The sequence below is a fragment of the Chlamydotis macqueenii genome, chromosome 15 (assembly GCF_036417535.1).
Source record: "Chlamydotis macqueenii isolate bChlMac1 chromosome 15, bChlMac1.mat, whole genome shotgun sequence".
In the NCBI taxonomy this organism is placed as follows: Eukaryota; Metazoa; Chordata; class Aves; order Otidiformes; family Otididae; genus Chlamydotis; species Chlamydotis macqueenii.
Window position 1 is genome coordinate 12,356,036 of NC_141570.1, and position 26,394 is coordinate 12,382,429.

Genomic DNA, 26,394 nt, shown 5'->3' on the forward strand with positions numbered 1-26,394 from the left:
TCAGAGTTAAAGGTCCACTGCAGCTTCCAGGAAAGATCAAGAAAGGGAAGTTTCTGAGACCTGCCTATACACTCTGGCTTTCAGCTGCCTGAAACACGAGTCAGTCTGAAGTCATTATACTGAAACGGAATAGGAAGGTAAACAAAATCAACCTCTGAGATAGTGCTGTCCAGTCTGAACGCCTTTCTCAGAGGCAGACTCCTCAAATGGATGCAACTGGAATGTGCTAAGAGTTCAGGTACAAGAAGGGTAACTAGCAATCACAGTTCTTGTGTGAATTGAGGGTTTTCGTAACCTAAGAAATAGTACTGATGATAACCCGTGACTTGTCTGCACAGCGTCTGCAGATAATGTGCAGTGATTTTATGAACTGTTGTTGTAGGTAATGAGGTCATCAACGTTCCCTGTGAACCTGGCTCAAGCCAGGTACTGATGCCAGTGGCACACAGCTCCACAGTTCTACAATTCCTCTGAGGAACTGCATCAAACTGCAAACCTATCCTATGATACAGGCCTGTATCTGTTTAGGATGGTTTGAAATAACTGCATGTTCACTTTTACTTAATAACAGGACCTGAATACAGATCTCTAGAGGTAAAGAGCTGAGGAGTTAATCAGATACATTACTTCACCTTGACTTAAACAAGAGTAACCAACTAAGCCCTGCATTCAAGTGCACCACTAAATTACTAAAAAAACACTCAACCCAGAAGAAATTACGTTCTAACTTGGCTCCTGTATCAGAATTTGTCTTGAGAATCCTACGACAATTCAAAAACTATTTGATCAACGATAGTCACATCAACATGGTATCCCTGAAGCCCCACACCTCCAAGACAGAGATCTGGAAGTTTTCAGAGCACAACGGCTGATTATTGAAAGTATTGCAGTGGCCGGTTCTTCCGTGGTTCAGGTCTGCATCGAGGTAAAGAGCCTGGCCATCACCGCCTCCTGTGAAGAGACAAAGATGAGTGTAAGGCCTTCTTAGGATGGGAAACTGCTATATAAAAAAACCCAATCAACCAACCAACCCCAGAAAACCTGGAAGCCCTAGGTCACGTTTGCTTGCTGGTTTCAGGTGTAACACACAATCAAACACATAGCTTTTAAATGACACTGTCAGAACAGGATTTTTTTTTTTTAACTTAAAAAATATTAATGCAAATCAGTGAGAACAAGAAGCCTGACCCAAATTTAAGATTTGTTTTTCAGTGCTGGAAGATCTTGGAAGCAATCAACTGCGTATTTCCCTCCAGTAGAGAAAAACAAAAGAAATCCGTTAGCAAATCTGTTAGCAGTAAAAAAAGAAAAAAAAAAATCAAAGCTAGGAGAAGAACAGATCAATAAGTAACAGCCCTGGCTTCTGAATCATTACAAAACACACTGGAGTTAAAAGCACTTTGATTATCTGTGGGTCTGCTTCACAGAGCTTATGGTCAGAGAATGCAGTGCAGTGAAAACAATTTAGACAGAAATGTGTTAGGAAAATGAAAAGGAAGCTTTCCTTATTGCTTCCAGGACAACTGTCTACGAATAGCTACCAGAAACATCTGAAGAAGAGGGTGGAAGTTCTGGCCTACAGCTGGAATTGTGTACAGCGTTGACTGCTGCACACCTACTGCCAAGCTTGTGTTCCTCGTATCGCTACCAGCTTACGGTCGCTCAGAGCACATGCTGCTAGGGGGAAATCAGTGGACACGCGATGCTCCAGAGGAAACAACCAGGCTGGTTGCTCTCCCAACAAGAGTCAAGCAAAGTTTTTTGGGAAAAGGATGACTACAATTTTATACCTTGTTCCTTGTAAATCCCATTTAGGTGACAACTTTACTAAGCAGGCTTTTGCCAAAGTCAGGAGCATCACAGGAGAGAGAGAGTTTCAGGAGAATTAACGCATTTTTATAGTTTACCCTGTGTTTCAAAAGTGTGAAGTAAGTTCCTCTTCAAGAACTACTGCTCATCGTGAAGGAGGCAGTATGACAGTATGGCTGTGCTTAAAGCTACGAGTTACTCTCTAATGCTTGATATGCAACTTTTCCCACAGAAATTGCTACCCGACAAAAATTATCAGGTGTTGGCCACTTTTATCTCTATCTGCAGCAATAATGAAAAACACGTATGGTAAGTATAGGTGACTCTCTTATCTAAGGTTGAGAGGAAGAGCTGGCAGAATACAGGCTCAAGTTCTCACACAGCTTACCTATAATGATGCACTCGCTGCTGCCAGCCATGAACATGGAGGCCGTTTTGGACGGCAAGTTGAAGTGCCGAGCTGCTAAGAAGGGAGAAAGGCGATCTGAGGGGTCTGATGGGACACTGCCAGAAGAGAGGCTGCTGGAAGCTGGTGAGGCGCGGTTTTCTGTCTCTGAACCAGCTGTGGTCAGTTCTGGGTGTTTTATGATTACCCACTCGTAGCGTTCCACTTCTGGCTGCAGCTGCACGGGGGCAAAGAAGAGCACAGCTTTAGTTAGGGCACATGCACCACGCAGAGACCTCTGCTCAGCAAAGAAGATTCATGCCGCTTAGATTCCACCCGCACAATTAGCGGTAAAGATTGCATCAGACTGTTTTTTAGGCCAGATGTTATTTTCTTTCTTTATAGCTATTTTTTTTTTCTTTACACCTTTGCTTTTTAGGTGATTAAATAAATGATGCAGTGTTTCCTGAGTTACCTTATTATATCTTCTAAGAAAATAATTCTGTGCAAAGGGAGAAAAAGGGTTGCTACAAAAGTGAAAAGTAACGTTTTCCCCTCCACATTAAGAATTCAGTAGACTTTATAAATGACGAAGGCATAAATCCAGCCTCTTCAAGTGCAAGGGAAGTAAGAGTTACTCACACCAGTACAGCAGTTCTGCCTTGCTACTGGATAGCGACAACAAAAGTTTACTCACCCGAAATACAAAGCACTCCCCAGTTCCGAAGAAACTCAGCTTGTTCCCTCCTCGCCTGCGCTCGCTCCAGTCCGTTGACAGGTAAGCCCCACAGACCTAGCACAAACAGCATGGTCAGGAGCTTTTCCATCAATGGAGAAAGCGCGTGAAACCAATGGATACCAGCATTTCAGAGGCCAGAACTGAAGGTTTTATTTTAGTTTGATTTTTCTAAGTCTCTGTACCAGAGGATTAAGGCAGCACAAGTACTTACATCTAAAGATAGATTTAAACTGCTTTAATCCACTTGTGGGCACCCTTAAATCTCAACAGTTTCATAAATTATTTCACATCTCTGAGGCCTTAAGGGAGAAATGTTCCAACATAACTCCAGGCACCGAAACACAAATCACCCTGTACGTGTAAAGCCTGACTTCCACGTCCTCATTTTGGCACTCAAAGCAACAGCACTCACTGTCACCAGTCACCGCACGAGCGGCTCTGCCTGAACGTTCTCTGGTCATAAACGGCAGACTTGGGGTCTTTCTCCATTTCAAACTGCAGGTTAAAAATCAGCTTAGCTAAGCCAACGCTGGACGAGCTGGCAGATATTTAAAGCAGCCTATTCAAACAGCATGGTTTGAATAGTCCACTGGTTTCCAATAAAGAAAACCATAGCCTCAGAGGGCTGAGCTTTTCTGTGGAGTTATTTGTTCACACTAGAAGAATTTTTTGCTACCAGCAATAAGCATCACTGCCAAGTGGACACAGACCAAACAACGAAGCTCTAAGAATGGGATGAAAGCAACCCAGCATTTTTTTCCCCAGAAACTATGGTTAAACAGAACTGTTCAAAGGTACATTTGCTGTTGAGCCTCCACTAGCCTCATGAGCACAGCTCCTAGGACAAAATTATTGACGAGTAGTTTTATTACATAGATAAATTGTGTGTATAAACAAAAAGATGGCCCAGAATGCCGTTTCATCTGATACGCCTGAAGTGCACGAGAGACAAAATCAGAAGCAAATTTTCTTCTTTCTAAAATGTAACAATAGGCATATGAACATAATACTTTGCAAAAAAAAAAAAAAAAAAAAAAGAAACCAAAAACCCCCCAACATAAAAACCCTCAAAACTCCCACCAAAAAACACCAAACCAAAAACCACAAAACAGAAAACCCCCATACTTTTCTCCTACTTTTTTATTTTTTGTTTGGAATTTTTTTTTTTTTTGAAGAGTGAGAAACAAACCACACTACAAAAACCAGCATGACTTACAAAGCTCGACTTTGTGACATGCTCCAAGACAAGAAGCAAACCAATAAATAAATATCTTCCCTCTTCCCTTTAGATACCGTGGGCATTCTATAAGCCACTGGCACGTTAATGCAGGCCTGGGATGGCCAGAAACCACACACAGAACTACGAAACCACCTGGAGTGTTAGCATCAGGTGGATGCAAGTAAGAGTAGAAAGGGGCTTGTCGTCCTGTCGGAACATAAGCAGAAGCTGAAGCCCACAGGCTGCACTCATAGCTCAGTGTTACACGCAGCATTTGTAGAAATCACACACAGTGGCACAGCCAGCCAGTGCTCATTACAGGAAGCACCTGTGTGCCCTCCTTCAGAGGTGCTGGGAAGCTTTCTTGTTTTATGTTTTTTTTTTTTTAAACAAGCATGAGAAGAAGCTAACGCTTCTGTGTTCACATTTGGTTGTCCAATATTGTCATGCACAGTAGGGCAGAGAACCAGCGCTCATTAGATAAGGTACCCACACGCACTCCTTCTGAGGTTCTCAGAGCTTTATTGGTTTGGTTTTGTTTTTTTTCTAAACAAGAATGAGATGAAGCTAAAGATTTTGTTTCCACATTATGTAGTCCAATACCATTCTCTCCCCATATCCCAGAGAAAATGAAAACATCCTCTATGAGTCTGAGTTTCATAACACAGTTTTCCAGCCACTCCCTCCGATTCTGCAATTAAGAGAATCCAAGAGCTCGGCGAGTTCCTCTAGTCCATCACCCCACATTACTTACAAGAGAAAGAAGAGCTGACCAAGACCTAGTTTACAAGAGTTACCCAAGAATGCATAGTCCCATAATCAACAAATGGAACCGTTTAAAGCATGCACTGTTAAAAAAACCCACACAAAACCCGAAGCAACTTCAGGCCCCCCGCTTCTTCATGTTATTATGGACAGTTCTATGTTGCAATACAGCATTGCACAACTGCCTAAAACCTAATCTCATCAGTCGCCTTCGCCTCACTCACCTCTTTCGCTGTGGTCTTGATGAGGAGAAGAGTTGGTTCATGTCCCTCACTGTGAGAGTAGAACCTGCAGTGCAGAGTACACAAAAATGAGCACGCAACTACCACCACCAACTGCAGTTCTTTTCCTCCTTAGGCACTACCTCCAACTGATGGCATGGTGAAAAAAAAAATACACCTGAAGACTACAAATATTCCTACAAACGCCTTCTACAGTCCATTGTAAATAACAGAGTTGAGTGCAAGCAAGTATTATCAAGCAGTTCTTCTCTGCTCAGTTCTCTGTATGGGTCTTCACGCCCCCGCAGAACAGCTAGAAGTCTACCTACCACAACAGCGGCACTTTGAATCACAATAACCTAAAGGACTGTTCTGAGGAGTGATGGCTGTGTCTGAACAGCTTTTGGCTTTCACATGAAGGAATGATGACGCATTCTCTTTGCTTGCTTTTGCTGTTCCTCACAGGCACAGGGGGCTGGGAGAGCAGACCACTCCCCACTGCAGCATCTCAATTGCAGACGCCAGAGTCATTATTAGAGCTGGATGGTTATAGTCTTGTGTGTCAAACGTGAGAAGAACTCATGTCTACTTTAAAAAGAGCAACTGTGAGATTCCTAGATAGAGGAATCTCCAGTTTCCAGTTCCCTTATTCTTTGGTTAACCACATTCAAACTGATCCATTAAAAGTCTGCAGAGCAGCCACCGAGTCAAACCAGTCATACACAGCGGGGAATGAATCAGTCTCAGAGCAGCATGTTGTGTGAACTGACACAAGTTTGACTTTTCCAGTTGGTCTTGGACAGTTTAAAACGGCGTTCCAAGTTCTGGCATACGAAGTATCCTCGTCAAACACTGAAACCGATAGGAATTTGCCACATTGATATTTCATCACTAACAACGTTTTTCAGATCAAGTTCGGATGAGGCGTGGCCTGTTTGTCAATCCAGCAAGCAGTGCATCAGTTGCTCCTTTTTGCCCTGCAGTAGAGGGGAGCAGGGACGGTTTTCCTTACCTGCTCAGAGTACAGCCATGTTCCAAGGTGGTGAAGAGCAAGAGGGGCTGGCAAAGTGCAAATCGCTCTGGGATCCATGACCAGATGTCTCGCATCTCTTTCACACTGACTATTTCAGACTTGAAGTTCTCAGCATGAACTGCTAAGTGCACATTCTGCCTGAGAAACACAGTACAAACCAGTGAGAAACAGTAATTTAACAACAAACCAAGACAGCAACATGCAAAGAGCTAAACACTAAAAAGCCCTAGCAGATATGCCATTGTCCAAAGCTCCAGCCCATGGGATTAGAAGGCCATGACTTGGTGATAAAAATAAACTACTGCAGTTTAACATAATCTTTGAGAGACAGCGATCTGGCTTTATGGAATACCTGGAGCAATTCCTCTGTGCGGCACCTGTACATACAGAGGACGTTACGGTGAGCCAGCTGGAATGACCATGACCTTTAACAGACCGAAGCACACGTGCTGTTTGAGACAGCCTCATGGGTGCTATTATTTAAGCAGAATCCCTACAGAGCCAGCCAGGATCGGAAAGGAACAGGTAGTGCTTTTTACACTGCTCAGGTCCTGCCCGTACCATGGAATTGGAGAATTCCTAAAGCCCTCAGAAATCTGAGATGAATCAGTACTACCAGGCTGAGCAAGTTCAATCCAAGGCAAATATTTGAAGCTTTTGGCAAGTTTCACTTCTTGGAAACATGTCATTACCAATGACTTCTACTTCGTTAAGAATCAAATAAGTTCCTAGCCTCACGGTTACAGACAGAGCCTGAAATATGAAGTAAAGGAATGCTAGAGACTCACACTGGAAAGCAAATCCTTGCACCTCACCCCCCACACCAGGGACCTGATACAATTATGAGAGCTGATTAATGGCTTCTAAACACTTGAAGGTAGTAATAGTAGTAATAACAATAATAATATCTTAACCACCACACAAATTCAGAGCATGGAGGTTAAACAAGTGTTATTGCATCCGTGACTGATGTTAAAGGTTTTCAAAATGCAAGTGTGAGAGCCAAGAACATGGTGGAAATGACAGAGGAACTTACACAAGATACTAAGTGACTGGGTAGCCATTAGGTAAACCAAGCTTTGGTAGTCTGCTCTGCATGCAAGGGCTCAGTTGCAAGCAGAGCAACTTTTGGTGGTGGTGGTTTTTTTTTTTGGTTTTTTTTTTTTTTTTTTGACAACACCACATTTCTTTCCTCTTAGTTTCATGGAATATAAAGACAACCTCAATACTGTGTATCTGCATGTATCTGAAAGCTCAGCTTGCTCCCCAAAACGCACACACTACACATTTTAGTACTCTTCTTGCCAAGAAATCATCAGCATTTGTACTGGACTTTAGAGTGGTGCCTGCCAGGAGAAATCAGGAAATGCTTTCTAACATTTATTTTAACTGCCTTAATTGTCAGCATTTCTAGTGAGGTGACTCCTTACGTCCCTTAAAAAGTTAAAAAATATAAGAAAATAACTGTTTCCTCTAGCAAAATGAACCAAATCACTACTTGCATTATATCACTAGCAAGGACATTTAAGCTGGCTGCAACTACTAGTGGGTTTTAAACTGACTGTCACTGACATTATTTGTGCTTTTAAACACAGCAAGTTGAGGCACGGGAGAGATCAACCGGTCTGCAGCAAAGTATGAGTTAGACTTGAGGATATTACTTTGGGTCTCAGCCCTCCTGGTCCTTTCTGGTCTGCAGCTAAAACTGGTGGCGCTACAAAACACAGCTGAGAAACAAAGTCATCAGTTTATCAGAAATCAGATTTTTCTCACATTCAAGGAATTAAAAAATGTTCAGGGCAGTCAACTAGTTTATTACAGTGAATTTATGGAGGAAAAATAATGCTGATGAATAGGCCAAGAGTGAGTAGCAAAAATCAAAATAATTTTAAACTTATTTAAGCCCCACTTATTTGTATGCTTAGTCAGTACATTTTTCACACTTAGGAAGATCTGTTTGGGCAACTAAACTTAAGTACCTGTTCCTAAAAGGCTCTCAGCCTCAGCGGACCTTTTATTTTGCCTCTGTTCCTTCTCCTGGCTACAGCTGGTTTCAGGACTTTCCTGCTCAGACCCCGCTCTACCCCCGTGTTTAGCAGTATTCGCAGTAACACACCACTTTCCATACGCTCTGTCTTCCTACCACTCTTCTGTGTAGACAGAACATCACCTTTACAGACAGATCTTTCTGGTTTACTAGAAAGTGTTTAGCATAGGATTGGCCGTTTAACACTCCTCCAGGCATGGTGTTCCTGCCCCTTGAATACGATGATGAAGCACTTTGCATTTAAAGTCACCGTTCAGTTGGTAAAACCTAGACTGTAGCTGGACTGAAGGATTTGAAATGAAATGACCTCCTGCTTCCCAGTGGAAAAATCACAGCTGCAGGTGCTTAGGGCTGAAACTTGATCCTGTGCTGAGTCCAGCATCAATACACAGCCTGCACCCACACCAAACTCTGTGCTGCGTAATAAAAATACAAGGTTTTTTTTTTTTTTTTTTGGGGGAGGGTGTGGGGGGAAGGGGATATTTCAAAAAATTTCAACTAGAGTTACAAGTAACTAACTTGTATTCATCCTCTCATTTTTGCCACTATTTCTCTAGTGACACTCAAAACCATCTACTCTGGTTGAGTAGTTGCTTTTCAAAGTAGTAAAAGAGTGAAAATGAACAGCACACAACTTGGCTAAGAAAAAAAAAACAAAACCAACAAATACCCCACATTTTGGTCTACATTGGTTGATGAAAATTAAGTTTAGCCTTCACTACACCAGAGGTCTTTCAGGGTTACCTGATAAAAACCCAGTAGTTTGAGAGAACACTAAATTTGGACTGGCACTGCATTAAAGTCTACCACCAGAACTGAAAAAACTCATCAAGAGTTTACCCTGCACTAGCATTTTCCTCTAATCTCCATGTTGGCTTACTGGGATCGGCATGGTTATTCTGTATTGACTACTGACATTTGAAAGACAGTTCAATTGTTATTATCCCCAAATGATTTAGAGAAGCAGCACTACTCAAACATTTAATAAAGCCGCTGTTTGCCATTTTCATAGGACTGTTGTTTTTCCAGCTATATCATCAACACAATGTGCTTCAGAGACCTCAGAGTTCCTGAAGACCAAGCCAACGTTGAGGACATGTGGTAGCAGCTGCTGCAGTGGATATGCTCTGTACGTATTCCAAACCAACAAACACCACGCTCCAAGGTATGACTCACTGAAGCACATCTTCCTGCTACACTTTGTTTTGGGTCAAACCTTACAGGCTCTGCGTTACCTTTAAAATCCATCACAACTTCAGTCAGGGCGTAAATGCATGGTAGAAACGATACAGGTGGCTACTCAGTCAGACACGGCAATATAAGCCACATGCAGTGTGTAAGCCTGAAACCTACTCCTGTGCTGAGATCAGTGCCAACAGACACCCTGAATCACCCAAGTCCCCTCAAATTCAAATTACGTGCTTCCCAGCTGAAATCGAGGCTTTCTGCTTCTTTCTGAACATTTTAACTTCAGTAAAACAATATACAGACATTGAAGACTGGCTTGGCAGGAGTTAAGAGCCTGCTGATTCACAAGAGGTAAAATCCTCAACACGCAGGATACGATATGGAACATGCTTTGGGAAGTTGCTTAAGGTGTTCTTTCAGACATGAAAACATGAGGAAATTAATTCCAAATTTGATTTTATAGATTAGTACAAATGTTAGTGTACATCACTCAGTATAGTTAACTCAGGGCACCTGCAACAAGGCCAGAAGATTCTCAAAGGCATTAAACCCACACACCTGCGGTACTCAATACTCACAGGGCAGTCTTTCTCCTTTCCAAGTTTTCTGCTTATCAGGTATCACAATCCACGAGGTTTTGTTCTTTAAGATTTGCTTTTCAGGCCAAGACTTGACAAATGACTTCATTAACCATTAATGCTATACGGCTGGGTAGCTCTGACCTCCTTGACAAAGGAAAATAGTCTGTCTCCTTGCCCCTAAGAAAACCCCTATCCGCTTAAAAATAGATATAATCTAGTATGAATAGAGACACGTCACTCTCAGGAGCGTGCCAAGTTGGGTTCAGCCCAACATCTTTCCAAATAACTGTGGAAAGCTCACAAAGAAGAGACGTTGAGTACGTCTCACATTTGTTGCAACAGCATACACCAACTTTGGGCTTACATCCCACCGTTAACACCACGCTTCTCCATTCTGGAAAACAGAAGCTTGCACAGCTGAATGGAAGCGCAATGTTGACCAGTTGGGCCCACGATCCCTTATCTTACAATTTTGCAGGTGCTTTGAACTAACTTTGCAAGAGGCTATTCAGGAGACGTTACACAACATTGGATGCTGTAATTGCTGCCCTGCTTCTCCCGCCCCAGCATTAGTAACAATGACAGCCTTGGAAAAAACAACCAGCCAAAGACAGAAGAAACGAGCACAGTGCAAAGATTCAAGAGTTTTAACCTACCTTTTGGGAGACGTGACACTGCGAACAGGAGGGGTGCAGTAGGTATGGAATTGACAGAAGCAGAACGTGTAAGGAGAAAGACAAAAAAAGACAGAAAAGTTCAGTGATTTCCAATATCAGCAACAAAGTGAATGAGAGGAACCTGAAGAGAAACAAAGTAAGGTTTGATTCGAATCACCAAGCACAAAGAAAAAACAAAGACAGGCTAAAATATTACCAATTTCTATTTTTTTTTCCCCTTTTATGCTACCTGCTCACAGTTACCCGATTGGGAAATAATTCACCACCTCCTTGCACAGGCCAAACACACCTGGACAAGAGAGCTCACTCACATCCTGTCGAGCGCTGGAGAAGAGTGCCCACATCTGCCCGCACTGGGATCCAAACTGAGCCAAGTTCACAGCAGTCCCACGACAGAGGATACAGAGAAGTTTCAGTGTGTTTACAAAAGCAGTTGAAAGAGGATAAAATTCTTCACTAGCAACTCTGCCTGGTAAGGCAGTAACTGCTGGCATTATTTGGGTACAAATTTACTGTATTTTGCTTTGAAGGCATCGCTTGTTCTGAGCAAGAACACCTCTACAGCATTTAACACAGCACGAACGTCTGCGTTTTTTTGCAGCTGTTCTTTTGTTTGTTTGTACTGGAAGAAAAGCTACAAACCAGCAGAGTTAATACTTCTGGTTAGGAGTTCCAAATAGAATGCTGCCCGACGTGACATTCCAGTGGCTAAAGGCCTTGAAACATTTGGGCTGACACCGCGGTCTCTTCCAAGATATCAGTAAGATAAAGCACAAGCTCATTGTATACCAAACTGTGTGTCTGAAAATAAACTGTTGGAAAAGACTGGAGGGGACTTTACGTGTATTTGGGCACATGAAAGAGGTTCAGCTAACATCTACACGGTAAGTATCTATTTCAGTACCACGGAGTGATATCTGTTTGCAACTACTGTGACTAACTCAGCCACACAATTGGCTGTAACACAGCAGTGGTTGGTAACTTCTGATTTTTAAAGATTTGCAGAAAATGAAAGGTTGTCCCTCTATAATACAAAGTTCTAGATATCAAACTTACTGACCACAGCAGACTTCTAGAAGTCATCCTCCCTTCAGAGGTCAGGACAGCTGATAAAACTGTTCAACACTTGATTTAAGAAATGGTTGGGAGAAGCTTTCTGCAGTCACAGAAAGCCTTAGGAGAAACAGAACATGCCTACACCACCAATATTTACCTGCACATACACATGCACTTGGCAGGATGCTAATTTTATTTGGATTAATATATTGCTGCCTTTTCTGGATACATGGAGAGGTCTTTCAGCTCAGCTTTTCATCACTGTGGTTTTTACCATCACATTGGAGCAGGATTTCTTTTCCTAGTTTCACAGCTGGCTTTTCCACCCTCATTTCTGAAAAGACACTGTGATTATGCAATCATCATTTGGATCAGTATCCTCACTCTTCATGTTCTTTCAAAATCATTACGTCTAATATTACATGGACCTGTCACGAAATAGATCAGCTCCTACCTATGATTACCATACTCTTGACTTTCAGGAGGCTTGCAGTCAAACTAATTTTAAAAGTGACCTGTAAATAAGACTTAATTCTTCCTTGTTCTGTTAAAAGAACTTCCCACTTAAGCAAAATATTCCCAGCTGGGACAATGTTTGCCTACTTACCCTAAAGAAACTGCTGAATTCACAGTACGGGGTCACATGAAATGGATATTTTATACACATAATCTCATATTTAAGAATTAATTTTCACATTTATTTGGGCACTTTTCTTCCAAGTGATTTATCAGTGTTTGTTTCCGGCTTTGCTAAAATGCCTTTTAGTTTAAAAACAGCTTCTGAAAGACACTTCTGAGATACAACACTTGCAATGAATACGCACCTGTTAAAAGTAATTATAAACCAATCCCTGAGTAAGCTGTGAGAAACCGCTATGTTTCTCTTGTATCATAAAATTTCAGTTACACTTCCCATTACAATCCCAGCAATGCTCAATTTTGGGGCTGCTGACTTTTTCTGCAGAGCACAAAAAAAGCAGCAGAGAGTGCAGCATGTACCGGTAGAGCTCTTCTCCTTCCCCACCAGTCACCCAGGGAAAACCCACGAGATCACTCCGGCTACTGGTAGTGACAGCCCTACCTTTTCTGTTTGACCGTGATGCCTTTCTGCTGCAAAGCCTTCTCATTGGCCATCTGCAGAAGCTGGATCTCCTTCCGCGAGAAGAGGCGGATAGCAAAGGCTTTTTCCAGAAGCCTTTCCGGAGACACTGACTTGGCAATGTCTCTCACAAAAGCTCTAACGTCCTGCTGTATGCTGTCAGACTCCATGGGCTGCCCAGCCCTGACCTTGTGAAAAAATTTCAGAAGAGCCAGCGCAACACGATAAAGAACTTTGTAGCCCTCCACCAGAAACACATCAAAGACACGAGCAACGTATACCATAGGCAGCTCTCCGAAGAGCCACCGCTGCCAGTCGGAGTACACCTCCAGCACATCCTCGGACACGGCCACCATCAGCTTATGTGCCGCCTGACAGTACTTGTTAACCAAGTCACCAAAGGTCATGCAGGACGACTCAAAAGCCAAGAACGTCTGATCGATGAGTCGCTTAGACGGGTCATTGCAAGCAAGGATGCGACAAACCTGTTCAAAACACTCTGCCTCATCTTTGCTGTAGTGGAGGAGCAAGGCTATCACGGAAGGCAGCGCTGGGCAATACGATATGTCTGGGAACTGGTTCGCAATGCACAGAATGATCTTCCTGATGGCTCCGATGCCTTCTGCGTTCAAGCAGTACGTGGGGACCAGGCTGTTATCCACAAACTCTGGTAGCGGAAGGGAGCTACTGTTACGTTTTCCAACGATCTTCACCACAATGTCCCGGTACACATTCGCATCTGGGGTCACCGTGCGGCACGGGATATTGCTAATCAGTTTGTGGTACACTTTGGCTCTCAGAGAGTGGTTCTTGGCCCAGTAGCCCTGGCGCGCCAGCTGCTTGAGCTCCTGGAACTCTGTGCAGCTTAGCTCCTTCACATCCTGGCTCTGGACAGTAACATCCATTTTGTCCCAATCCACAAAGCGGTTGTATTCATCCATGTCTCCAGGAGAAGCATATCAGATAAATCATGAGAATGGAGACCTTATTTAGTCATCAAATGACTTGCAGCTTTTTCTGCAAAAGGAAAAAAAAATAGATGTTTGAGCAACACGTCATCTCCCACTTTCTTCAGGAACAGACATATACTTTCCTGCAATGCCAAAACTCTTCTAAAGCAAAGAAAGTTAAAGACACATGCCTTTTTATTTTTAAGCCAAACTTTACTTTTCCGTCAATAACTGAATACTGAAGCAATTTATCAGTGACCAGCCAAGAGACTGATTCTGAGGAGCTGCAGCATGGACCTTTATGCTAACTTCTTACTTAGAGGACAGAAGGCTCCCACTTCAAAAATAACCATTGTAAGGTCTGTTCAACTTGCAACCTCTCCTTCTAATTCTCTGGGGAAGTAACTGTTCCTCACACTACAAGGACGCAGCTTGCACTGTTCCAAGACAGTGCGGTCAGTGACAAGAGATGCTGACCTGCTAGCCACAGCCATGTGCCCTTAGTCTTTTCTTTGTGCTGCTACTAGCACTCACGTGGCCACACCGTCATGGAGATCAGGTTGTTAATCTGGTACAGTTTTCCTTTTCCATTGAGTAAGCAAGGTGTGCAGCTGTATGGTCAGCCAGATCCACATCAGGGCCAGAAAAAAGTGGAACACAGGACAGAGCCACCCCTTCTGACTGCTGTACGGGCTCAAGTCAGCTTAAAACAGCTTCACAAAACTGCTGCTTAATTCTCTGCACCGGACTTCTGGTCCTGACCTTGCACACACTCCTATGATCAAATCACCCTCTAGAGGGCCTGCTATCACCAATATTAGAAGATTTCAAAAACGCACATCACTGCAATAGCACCAGGAGCTGAAAGATCAGGTTCTGGCCCCTAGTTCAGCAAACCACATGTTTACACGCTCTACCAGTTGACTCCAGCTTTAAAGTACACCTGTGTCCCAGCAGACGGCACGACTGCAACCACTAATGGCCGTACCTCAATCAGCTTTAATGAAGTCAGCAAAACGAGAAGGGGAGATACAAAAAAATGCACTAATAACAGCAGGCAACAAGTTTGCTCAGTGATGGAACCTCTCTGCCAATGTGTTCTCGGTGCCAGATTAAAGCTAGGAAGCACATGGCCGTTGATGCTGCGTGCTCTGCAAAAGCAGATAATCCCTATAAAATGCAACAGGCCTATAAAACTGTTTTGTACGATTAAGATAGTTGCTGCCATTCCTGTATCAGACTGGAGCACGCATGGAACCTGACATTTACCAGCACGGTCTTTCATACAACAGGTGCATTAAGTGATTTGAAACTCCTAAAGTAGATACCCCTCCAAGACAGAGGGCTCATCCTCCCTGCTTCACTCCAGGAAAGTAAAACAAATGTTTTGCCTCAAGTAGACAGAAGTTTGTAAACATACAATTAGCATTAGCTTGGACAGCCATATATGGTTAATATATGCTTAATATGCTTAATTCAGACAGTTTTAGATTCTGACTAAATATTAATCTGAGTATTACGGAAACACATGCTGAAAATCCAAAATGTAACTCCTCTTTTAAAAGGTTGGCAGTAACACAGAATTTAATTCAAATCCTAGAATAAGATCCTTGTGGAGAAGAGAAATTCAATCCTATCTAGCAGTGACCAAAGCACGGAGAGATGACCCATCCTGTTGATGGTCAGCTCAGCACAGAAACTATTACTGTCCTGTGCTTGCTGGAGTCGCCATTATGCAACAGCTTCACCCTTCCGCAATCACCCCTTGGGAGCTGCTTATATTTATACTGGGGAGGGTTAATGTGAAATGTCCATCATATGAGACAAGTTCTAAGACACTCAGAGTTACATCTTGGCTGTCCTTTTTCCTGCAAACTTTCTTCTCCCTCCTCTTCACTACTCCTTGTCTTATTTTCTACCACGCAGAGACATACCTCAAGGCATACCTTGAGGTTACATCAAACAGTCATTTTTTTTCCCCTCTAGAAGTTTCTACACATTCAAGAAACAAAATAATTTGATGAGTATGTGCTCCTCAGCAAGCTCACTGAAGCCTGTGGCTAGCGGCTGGAAGTCAGATTACCAGAACTTTCGATTTGAGCTTACAGTCTTATACATACTTTGGCCAGGACAAATCTGCTGGATCTGCAAGTCGGTCTGGCTGCTTATGCTTTTCAAGCGGCCCCAGACGCTGCACGAAAAAATGACAGCAAAGCAAACGGGCATTGTCAGGGTTGCCAGAGCATGACCAGCTCTTAAGTGTGCTTGCAAAACCAACAGAATTAGTGTGCTTCAGTGTAATGGTGCATAGCTCCTGACACTGTGCCAACAGCTACTGTAAGCCAGCAAGCCTCAAACGCAGAGTATTCACTTGCCAAAGGAGAAGAGCCCAAACAAACCTCAGGAAAATTCCAGCCAGTCTTCATCTCCTCCTCCCACTCCTTCCAAAACCTCCTCCATCCCTCCCTCCCTCCGGGCAAGTTCTCTCTCTTCTGGCAACCATGTAAAGAGCAATGTTTGACTTTGAGCTGGTGGGAGAGCGGACAAACTGTTCCGCATTCAGCGGCAAAGGGCTGGCTGGTCGGGGCTGTCTCCCACCCATGTTTCCCACGCAGGGGAGAAGCAGGCAGAACAGACTGTGACATTCAGAGGGACGGAAGGCTGGAGTGTCAGTTAAGGAGTGAAAATAGAGGAGGGTGGCTGTGTAAGAGTGCGTGCCTGGTCAGAAAGTCCCACCTTCATCTAAACTACTTAGCTTTCACATAGAAAGAAGGGGTAAGACATAGGCAGAAGAGAAAATACATTTCAAAATGAAATGCTTGTATAAAGACATGGTTAAAGGCAGGCAGAGTGCCATTTATACCCCCTTATTGCAGCAAACCTGTTCTTCCCTCTTGCTAAAGTAACTTTAGAGGAGTCACCCTCATGTTGCGCTAAGTATCCTCTAACTGGACGCGGGGCCAACAGGATGGACCAGCACCTGAACTGCTTTCAAGTACTTGTTAGAAAAGAACTGCAAGGGGATTGTGAAAATCAACAAAAACACCCCCATTACTCATAACAGTGAGAAAGCTTGAAAGTTATGTATACCTTATTTAAGGGGAAGCAATCATTATCCCTTCTAATCAGATTGACTTTCATAAACCAGTAGGAGTTAACACAAAAGAACAGGACCAGGAGAAAAAGCTTTTTTTTTTTAGCAGCTGCCACACGATTTTGAGATTGTTAGATCTACCAGTCCATAATGGAGCTCTTCAGTTAAGTGCAATATATAAAAAAAAAAAAACCCAAAACACACAAATAAGAGAGTGTGAGAGTCAAAAGTCCAATACTGCCTATGAAAGCATCTAAAAAAAATAATATATATATATATATATATATATATAAGCAGGAAAAGAGAAGGTTTGGATCATTAAGGGGAATACAGGGCTACAGTTTTATTAAAGATACCATGGCTAGGACTAATTTTAATAATTTCCTTTTATCTCCAAAATACAGGAATTAGCAAAGTGAAATATCTGAAGTACGATTAACCCAGAGGGAAATTATTTCTTTCAAATCCAGAGTACATGCAGTACTCCACAGCAGTGAAATATTTACCTTCTGAACTTCTTAAAAATAAATTCCAACTTAAGTTAAAACCTGAGATTATGTGATTTGATACTGCTTTTAATAAACACAGGAAAGCTTCCTAAAAACCAAATTATCATTGATCAGGAAAACCTTGTCCTCTGTTTATTCTTGCAACTTTGTCTTCTGAAAGTTTGACTACAGATTAACAGCTTAAGATAACTTCACTCAAATCTAGCGTAGCTGCTCTATAATAAGAAACCCCAACTTTGAAAATAACATTTTTTCATCTTAACTGTGGATAGCTACAACACCTTTGATTCAGCTATTTGCTACGCGCTGTACAGATACAGCTAGAAACAGATGGCTAAAATTTTGGCATGCATTTTTATACTGTGCTATCGGAAAGCAAATATTTTCTTTTGCTGGTCTACAAGACTAATGCTAGACTCCCAGGCCTGCAACATATTGTTTGCTCTCTATACTGTTGAGTAGTGATGTAGCCAGGGAAAAGACTCCAGTCTACTCTTTCACAACCTCGTCAAACTAATCCGTGCAGAAGGCACATAAAGAGACAATGAGAACTGCTTCCTCAAGACTGCTAGCTGTTGGTCCTCATCCCAGTAAGAGAAAATTAAACCCAACACTCCAAGCAGATGATTTCCCATCCTTGAGGAATACTCAATCACGTCTGAGATGTTTGCTTCATACACCAAAGAATCTGACAGAAGAACAAAGCGACACAGGAAGACAGTGATAACTGCAGAACGAAAGAACTAGCAGACAGTGAGTCTCTCTCCTCCCCGAGTACCTCAGTGCCTCCTGCAGTTTTCCTCAAGCCCAGACTTCCCGCAGCATACCCTGACATCCCTGCTACAGCGTTGTCCCCACTCCGCCCAGACACCTCCTGGTCAGAAGCATGTTTTGTCACGTTCACAGCTTCCGTTACTTCCTATCCTTGAGGAAGATGTATGCAGCAGGGCTGAAATTAAGCACTCGATTTACCACTAGAACAAGCTCATCTTGTGTAGGACACCAATTTGGACCATGTTGATGCATTCTGGAGCACTGATCCTCTTCGGTAGAGTGCACAGAGTTCGATGGATTGCTTTAACGAGCTTAAATGCAGTTCGATTTCTTTATGATTTGCCCTGGGCACTGTGTGCAGCGCAAGCTGGGCTCCAGGATTACAATTCTGGATAAAGTTCTAAGACTAGTTTACCAATAACAATTAGTTAGCTGCTCTCGCCTGGTTTTTTCATATTCTTTTGGGACAAAGTCTAGACACTTCACACTTTCCTGAGTAACTGATAAAGACCTGATATCAGAGTACACGACACAGCAAATCATTTAAGGCATCCAGCTGGTTTCTCCTGGGATGTCACCCCTGCACATGAAGCACCATCACAGAAGGTTTGTGCTAGAATCTCATGCTTTCATTCTTAGGAAAGTACTAATGCCTTCTTAAACAAGGTCTTTAAATTATCTGTCATTAATCTATTGTATACCTTCTTACAGTCAAACATTCAGACACACAAAGAGCTCTTCACTGCTGGCCAGACAAATGACAGCAGCTTATATTTAGGAGAATGTGTATGCCTGACATCTGCAGCACTTCTGTAGGGAGCAGCACCCTCTCCTTCCCATCCCCTGCCCTGGGACGACACCTGCACTTGTAACGCTCAGTCACTGTCAATACTGTGAGCTGTACTGACTGTAAGGTAGTATAGAGGTACAAAACAAACACACAAAAATAAACAAGATAAAGGCTGGGAAAAAACTCAAAATACTCTTGTTGAAAAATGGAAGAGAAAAGAAATGGTTAACGGTTCCACTAAGGGTGATAAAGGCCAGAGAACAGAGCATTGTAAGAGGATACGGGATGGTGAATGTCACCAAAGACATAGATCCTGCCTACGTCATTAAAAAACCAAGGAACAACCGTAAAATCAGACAGGAGAATTACTATCTTTCCTCTTTTTCCCCCCAAACCAAAATAAAACTGTATTTAAGTGGCAAAACTATTTTACATGATGTATGAAAACGATCCATTTAAAAAAAACAAACCTGTCAAAGTAGTGCAGAATAATCAATATAATCCTCCTACTATATTGATTGTTTTCCTTCTGGTTTCTCCCAAAGTGTAATAATATCTTTCTGCATTTGGAAGTACAGTCTACCACGTACGACTAAGGACGCAACGTAACTGCCAGTGACATCTCCGATGTGATAGCAAATCCATAGCAATAAATCAATCCATCTCCCTGCTCTCTTGCACTGAATGCTCTGTCAGTGCGATGTCTACCACCTCTAGATCTCTCTCCATTACAAACATTTACTGACAGAAAATTATCTTTAAACATCTGTGCTTTGAAGTGTTCTCCCTTTAGACATAGTGTCTGCATTTGTTTATGTTAAACACAGATTTATTTCTTTTCCTCCTATCTACTCCTACAGGAGTACATGTAACCATGTTTTATTTCTTAATGTGTTTAGAGTTTCTTTAGGTCCAGAACAGCAGCAGACAGCAGGAATGAAGCACACACAGATTTTTACAAGTAGAAGACACAAACTTAGGTGTGACCTTTTCTGTTACCTGAGAGAGATGTTTGCCAAGAAGCACTTCACAAGCAATGGCAATGTTTATGGGTTTATTAGCATGAGAAAACCGTTCAGAGGTTAAAGAGCACATATCTGCTAGACCTGTTCCTCCCACTGGCTGACAGTTCCAACAGCACATTATTATAATTTTTCAATAGTTTTTGTGAACAAATACCACATCATCTCCAGGAGCTTTCTCTATGAAGTGTTTAGTTTCTACTCAGAGACAGTTGTTACAGGACAGCGCACTTGTGCAATCACTAAGCTGCTTGAACACTTAGCATCCCATAGTGCAGTGAGTGCAGGTCCCAGAACTAAAGCAGCCTGACTCCAACACAACAAGCCTCCCAGCTGCGAGGAAACCCCCGGCCTCCCACTGCCACGGTTAGTATCGCACTGAGAAAGAACACAAGCTGCTTTACGGCGATGAACACACCTTTTTACCAAGCCCCATACACGTGCCTACAATCTCAGCACCCTCCAAGTCATGAACTATACCATGCTAACCACGTGGGTTTTCTTGTTTGTTTGTTTTGTTTGGTTTTATCCTTCTGTTCCATGAAATAGCGGTGTTTTCTATGTAGGATTTAACAATACATCTGCCAGGCTGGGCCAGGTAGAACCAGGAGCCCTGTCTGCAGGCTCCAAGGAAGTCCTTGCTGTTCAAGTACTGTACAAGCAGAACCAACTCATTTCAGGCTCAGCCTGTATCTTGTGAATATAAATACACTTTCCGTTCCGATATATATATACACACACAAAACATACATTGCATTGTACATATACAATATATAGACAAATACATATCCCTTTTTTAAAACGAACGCTCAAATTCAGTTTCTTCACAACATTCACAATTACGTCTACACGGATGAACGTTGTACATTCTCTCTTGTGAAAGGTTCAAAACATGAACTGTGCGATTTAAAGTCTGTTAAGGAAACAGGCCAACACCCCAACTCCCCACATCATCTTTCCAAGAGACAGCTTAATCAAAGCAGCATGAGTATCAGCGTGGATACTTATGCCAATTTAATTGTTCTGTTAAATCAATACAAACATGTCTTACCAGTTGATTTAAGACCTCCCAGTGCAATACAGGAATATACAAAGCCTCAATGTGGCAGTGCTGGAGAGCTTAAGGGATACCTAAACTAGGAAACGGGCAGATGAACCAGTAACCCTGGTCTAATCAAGCACGCCAGTCCTTACTCTCTTAGTGAGCCTATGGAAATCGCTGCATCCACTCTTTGCCTCTGTAGTAAGCACATGGGAGGCACATTCTACTCACACCAGCAGTTATCCCTAGATCTTGTTTATTCCAGGGTAAATTTTGTGCTCCCAGAATTTCAGCCAGCAGCTAAGAAGAGGGTAGGAAAATCTTATCATCTCAGACTATTTCATTATTCTCTGCAATAAGTGCTAAGGGTGTAGAAGTTCTCTGTTAGAAAACAAAAGCCAATTTACAGTAGGATGAGCATATAAAAGTTACAAAGTTAAAGCTGCCATTTTATACAGAATTTAATTTCTTTCTGCTCTACAAAACCCTTCAGATTTTCTCCCTTTCCCCCAAGATTGCTCAGAAGAAAAGCTCGAATAATCTGGTATCCCCGATAACGGATTAATGGGTTACCTCTTCCCTGAAAGAAAGGGTAGATTATCCTACACACGAGAGAGAGTTCAGACACCAACATCAAACCAGTTCCAAATACACTTTACAATTAAAGGGGGACCTAATCTCAGGCAGAATGCCAACACCTGCATTTCGGGGAACCTGGAATAAGATATTGCTTCATTCTGATACTTATTTCTGTAGTCTTGCCAAAGTTACGCTCTATTAAAAGTCAAAGAGTAGCAAACAGTTCCTCTGCAGCAGCAAAGGGACAGAAACAGAATTTCATAATGAAAAACTAATTCATGTGGAATCCCAAACTAGTCCTGCATTATTTTGCCTCTGATTTTAAAATCAAAGGGCATTTATAATAACACATGGGCTGTGGAGTTTCTAACCTTACTATTAGTGTATACTGCTAATCTCTAGTCCTACTAGAGGGGAAAAACTTTGGGCAGCCCAGCCCTGCTAGAAGGACATCGAGGTAGCTACGGCACCAGAGCACAGGATACACAAGAGGCTTTGCTGCTGGTGGTGCTCTGTACCCCTGTGCTCGTTCTGAGCAAAGCTAAAGGCACTTAACACACCCGCTGTGCCTGCTACTCTGCCCAGTGTCATGGCACCGGCCAAGGGATTCAAAGCCTCTCAACTGGAGGACAGGGCTTACAGGCACACTGAAACGTAAAGCAGGGGCAGGAATGGAATCTTGTCTTCATATGAAACCATATTATAAAGCCAACATTTTCTGTATGCAGTGAAGTATTACCAAAAAAACCCCAGCGAAAACGAAGAACCCCAACACACATTCCTCCCCCAGACTGAAGTGCTTTTATTAATCCTTACCTTATAACTTGTCCTTCTTAAGACTTACTCTCTTCCTCTGGGACTGTTGGGGGGGGGGGGGGAATGAAAAAATTAGACTGTTTTTTAAACAATACATTGAGCAACATCCATATGCATGAGGTGCACCATTGACCTTCATACTTAAAAAAAAAAAGTGTCTCTCTGCATTTTTGTATGGCTTCCAACCTTTATACTTCCAGCTGTAATATAGAGAAGAAGGGGACAAATATCCTCACAACAAAGAAAAGCAGCTAATTAATGACGTTATCAAAGTTCTTACAGCATGAACAACTCATTTCAGTCTCTAAAACCACAAGCAGCATTAATACTTGTGGCACCCTTGTCATAAATATGTTTCGCTAACATTTTCATTGTAGCTCACTGCTGTGTTCCACGCCCCTCCTTTCTACTGGGAGTACAAAATTCTGTTTTAAACAGGAGATCTCCAGAAAGAGTCTCTCTTCCTAGGACCTATAGAGGTATTCGCTGCAAGGCAGGGGATTTTAGAATACCAGCTCCACAGCTTACAGCACTTAGATCCCCAGCTCTGAAACAAAAATAACTATATTCTGAAGATATGCAATGGAGCATGGGTTTAGATCAGCTGACTTGCTGAGGGCTGATATTCCAGGCCCTTGCCCTATGAGGTAGAAAAGCGTAAACTCATCCGATGGACATTATTTTTTTTTTTTTCAAATGAATGATATTCAGCCTAGCAGATTTTGAAATAACCCAGTTATAGTTTCCTGCAAAATACAGTCATTACAACAACTTTGTGTACAAGTTATTTCTTCCTTAAGTCATTTTCCCCTGAAAAACTTAACAAAATAATCCAGTGTTGGTGAAGCTACACCAAGTTTACAACTATGTGCTAACACAATGTAGCTGCACACACCCCAAGCACAATTAAGGATGCTCATTAGTACAGACACAGGCACTAATACAGACATGAGATTTCTTTGGAGTCTCTTTCCTGAGACAGTGGGAAGCAACAACACATGTTTTTTTGCAACATGTCTGAAAGCTCAGGTAATTGTCCTGAGGAGAACAAATGAAATATAGTAAAGTCTAAGAGTGCGAATAACCCAGACACAAGCACTTTCATACATACATCTTTGAGAATTTAAACCAGTTGATTCCACAGCTGGACATCTCCAGCCCATACTCCCCACCAATACACACGGACTCCGAGAAAGTAAATCATTAATGCAGTGCAATTAGGTCTATTTTTATATCAGAAACGTCACGCGACTGCCTGGTCAAGCACAAAAGAAGTGAAAGGCTAAAGACTGGCATTTCTGCGACAAACTACAGACTCCACTGCAGGCGCACCCATGCAGCCTAGCACCAGCGGTTTCAGCGGCCTCTCCAACCCCACAGGCAGGGCAGGGTGCGTTCTCAAGGGCCAGAAGAACAGCAAGGACTAAATTCATGGTCTGCCAATAATTTGCTTGTCACTCTGTCTGGCTTCGGCGCTGAAGCAAAGGCACCTACGATCGTAACAAATGCCAGGGCAGTATTATCAGATTGCAACAACCTTGGCGTTGGAGATGGTAAGAGACATGTGCAGTGCAGGCTGGTTTGCTTTGCTTGCCTGCCTGCCTGCCTTAAATTTATGGACAGGCTAATTTTTTTTTTTTTTTTCCCCCCAGTTTTCTTTACAGTCCAAATGACAAGGCTGATCAGTGGAAGAAGGCTCTTTCAAGATTTCAAATTAACAGAATGAAGCAGAAAAGACAACCAAGGGGAAAAAACAAAGGTCGCAGTAAATGAAAGAGCTGAGAAGAGCGGAGGTGCTTAAATATGTGACGAGCCCACAGACAGCCTGTTAGAAACATTTACCTGGCAGCATTTAATTATTAACAGCAAAAAAGAGAAGCAGAAAGCTGCTTTTGCTTGCGTTCAAATTCTACCAGCAGGAGCACTCCCAAACTTTCAAATATTAATGACAGAAGAGACATTCAGGACAAAGATTCCCAATAGCTAACTACTGTGCAATACTATCCACAGCCATTCTGCAAATGACAAAGGACATACGTATCATGTATTGCGTGGCAGCAACGAAGAAGAGCTAACCTAAAATGTGGCTGGAGTCCTTGGGCTCGAGTTATCGGTGCTGTTTCTGAAAAGTAACTATCTTAGAGAGCAGTCTTTTGCAACACGATCTAACTGCTAGTGATTACACAAAGAAGGAAATTCTAACAACAGGGAATTCCCTTCTCTGGTAACAGAGTCCTAGGTGCGATCCATGTCATTTCTGTGCTCTGGGTATTCCTGGACGCTCTGACAATCCTACTGGGATTTCCTGTAAGCCAGAAAAGCTTTCAGATGCTCTGGCTTCCTGTAGGAACCAGACAGAAAATGCAAGGTTTTAAGATAAATGCAGTTCAATATAGAACCACACACTTCCCTCTCATCACAACTACACAGCACCTGCAAGACACCATCCCTCCTGCTGCCCTCGGACACCGCCTGGGGCTGAAGTCACCTAAGCATACCGCATCCACTCAGTTATTTGCTTCCATGTTTATAGGCCCAGAAAGGCCAAGGAACATTTTGGCAAGTTCTAGCAGGCACCCTAAATCTGGCGTTGAGTCAGATAACGTTCTGGCAGCCCCGGCATCCCAACAGCAATCTCCCCTTCCGCTTAAGGATGGGCTGTATATGCATATGTATGTTTCAGAAAGCAGCTCCTAGGTAAAGAAAAACAGGAAAACAAACTGATAACAAAAAATTTACTTTCATGATATAAATTTTAAAATATTCAAGGAAGATGCAGCAGAACACCAGCTTTGGGTCTAGAGAGCTCTTCATGTGCATATAAACTGTCCCCGAACAGGGCCCACCTGGCAGAATAAGTGCAAACGGTGAGTATTTGGGTGAGCATTACCAGAAATCAGAGGATCCGTCTTCGCCTCATCCCCAGGTCTTGACATGCTTTGCAGAAAAAGCGAAACAGCAGAGAGTATTGATTCACGCCGAGGGGCACACACAAGCCATTTAAATGCTTTCGAGAGCCTCCAAACCCCGGGACAAACCGAAAGGCTAAATCCAAGGCCTCCCACGCCCGGCTCTCAGCAGAGGGCTGGGGAGGGCGGCAGCTCCCTCGCACACCGACAGCGCCCGGAGGTGCCACCGGTGCCAGCGCGGGTACCAGAGCCCAGGGAAACGGCGGCTCGGGCCCGCGTCCCGACCCTCCCGGGGCAGCTCCTGCCCAGCCAGGCCGGCCTCGCAAGGGCACGGCGAGCGACCCACGGCCCGGCACCGGGAGCGAGCCCCAGCTCGGCGCCCGCGACGGGGGACCGACGAAGGCCAGGCTGGGGGCAGGCCCCCTCCCGGTCCCGCCCAGCCAGTCGCCGGGAAGGCACCGCCGAGGTCCCGCCGCCCCAGACGCCGAATCCCACCCCCCGCCGCCGGCTCCCGGGGCCGGGGCCGCCCTTACCGGGGCCGCCCGCAGCGCCACCGCCCCCAGCGCCGCCGCGCCCGTCAGGCCGCCTCCGGCAGGACCGCGGGAGACAGCAGCGGGCCGTCGCGCGCATGCGCGAAGGGCGCGGCGGCGGGACGGACGGGCGCGCGCATGCGCGAAGGGCGCGGCGGCGCGGGCACGTGCGCGGCGTCTCCGGCGTTGAAGCGGGAGCCGGTGGCGGCGCGGCGGGGAGAGGGGCCGTGGGGGGCCGTGAGGGGCGATCGGGGAGTCGGGAGGGGCTGTGAGGGGTGACTGGGGAGTTGTAAGGGGTGATGGGGGGTTGTGAAGGGCTATGAGGGGTGATGGGGGCCAGTGGGGGGCTGTGAAGGGTGGTGAGGGTCTGTGGAAGGCGATGAGGGGGTTGTAAGGGGCTGTGAGGGGTGACGGGGGGCTTTGAGGTGTGGGTGAGGGATGAAGGGTGATGGTGAGGGGCTGTGAGGGGTGGTGGGGTCTGTGCGGGGCCAGGGGAGCGAGGGCGATGATGAGGGGCTGTGGAGGGTGCTGGGGGATTGTGAGGGGTGGCAGGGGTGACG

The 26,394-nt window shown here is 43.8% G+C and overlaps 1 protein-coding gene across 3 annotated transcripts; it reads right to left on the bottom strand.

Moving 5' to 3' along the window:
* Positions 1–25,906, bottom strand: TBC1D24 (TBC1 domain family member 24). 3 transcript variants are annotated; one of them, XM_086760173.1, is made up of 10 exons: positions 25,838–25,904; positions 25,286–25,332; positions 22,396–22,438; positions 12,802–13,836; positions 10,644–10,661; positions 6,151–6,309; positions 5,142–5,205; positions 2,892–2,987; positions 2,198–2,432; positions 1–951 (listed from the first exon to the last, which is right to left on the bottom strand). In XM_086760173.1, the coding sequence occupies exons 4-10, from the start codon at positions 13,758–13,760 to the stop codon at positions 797–799; spliced, it is 1,686 nt and encodes a 561-aa protein (XP_086616299.1). In that variant the 5' UTR covers positions 13,761–13,836; positions 22,396–22,438; positions 25,286–25,332; positions 25,838–25,904; the 3' UTR covers positions 1–796. The 3 variants fall into 3 exon arrangements, with proteins under 3 accessions (XP_086616299.1, XP_086616298.1, XP_086616300.1); XM_086760172.1 differs by lacking the exon at positions 25,286–25,332 and having other exon boundaries at positions 25,838–25,906; XM_086760174.1 differs by lacking the exons at positions 10,644–10,661; positions 25,286–25,332 and having other exon boundaries at positions 25,838–25,906.
* Positions 25,907–26,394: the final 488 nt, after the last annotated feature.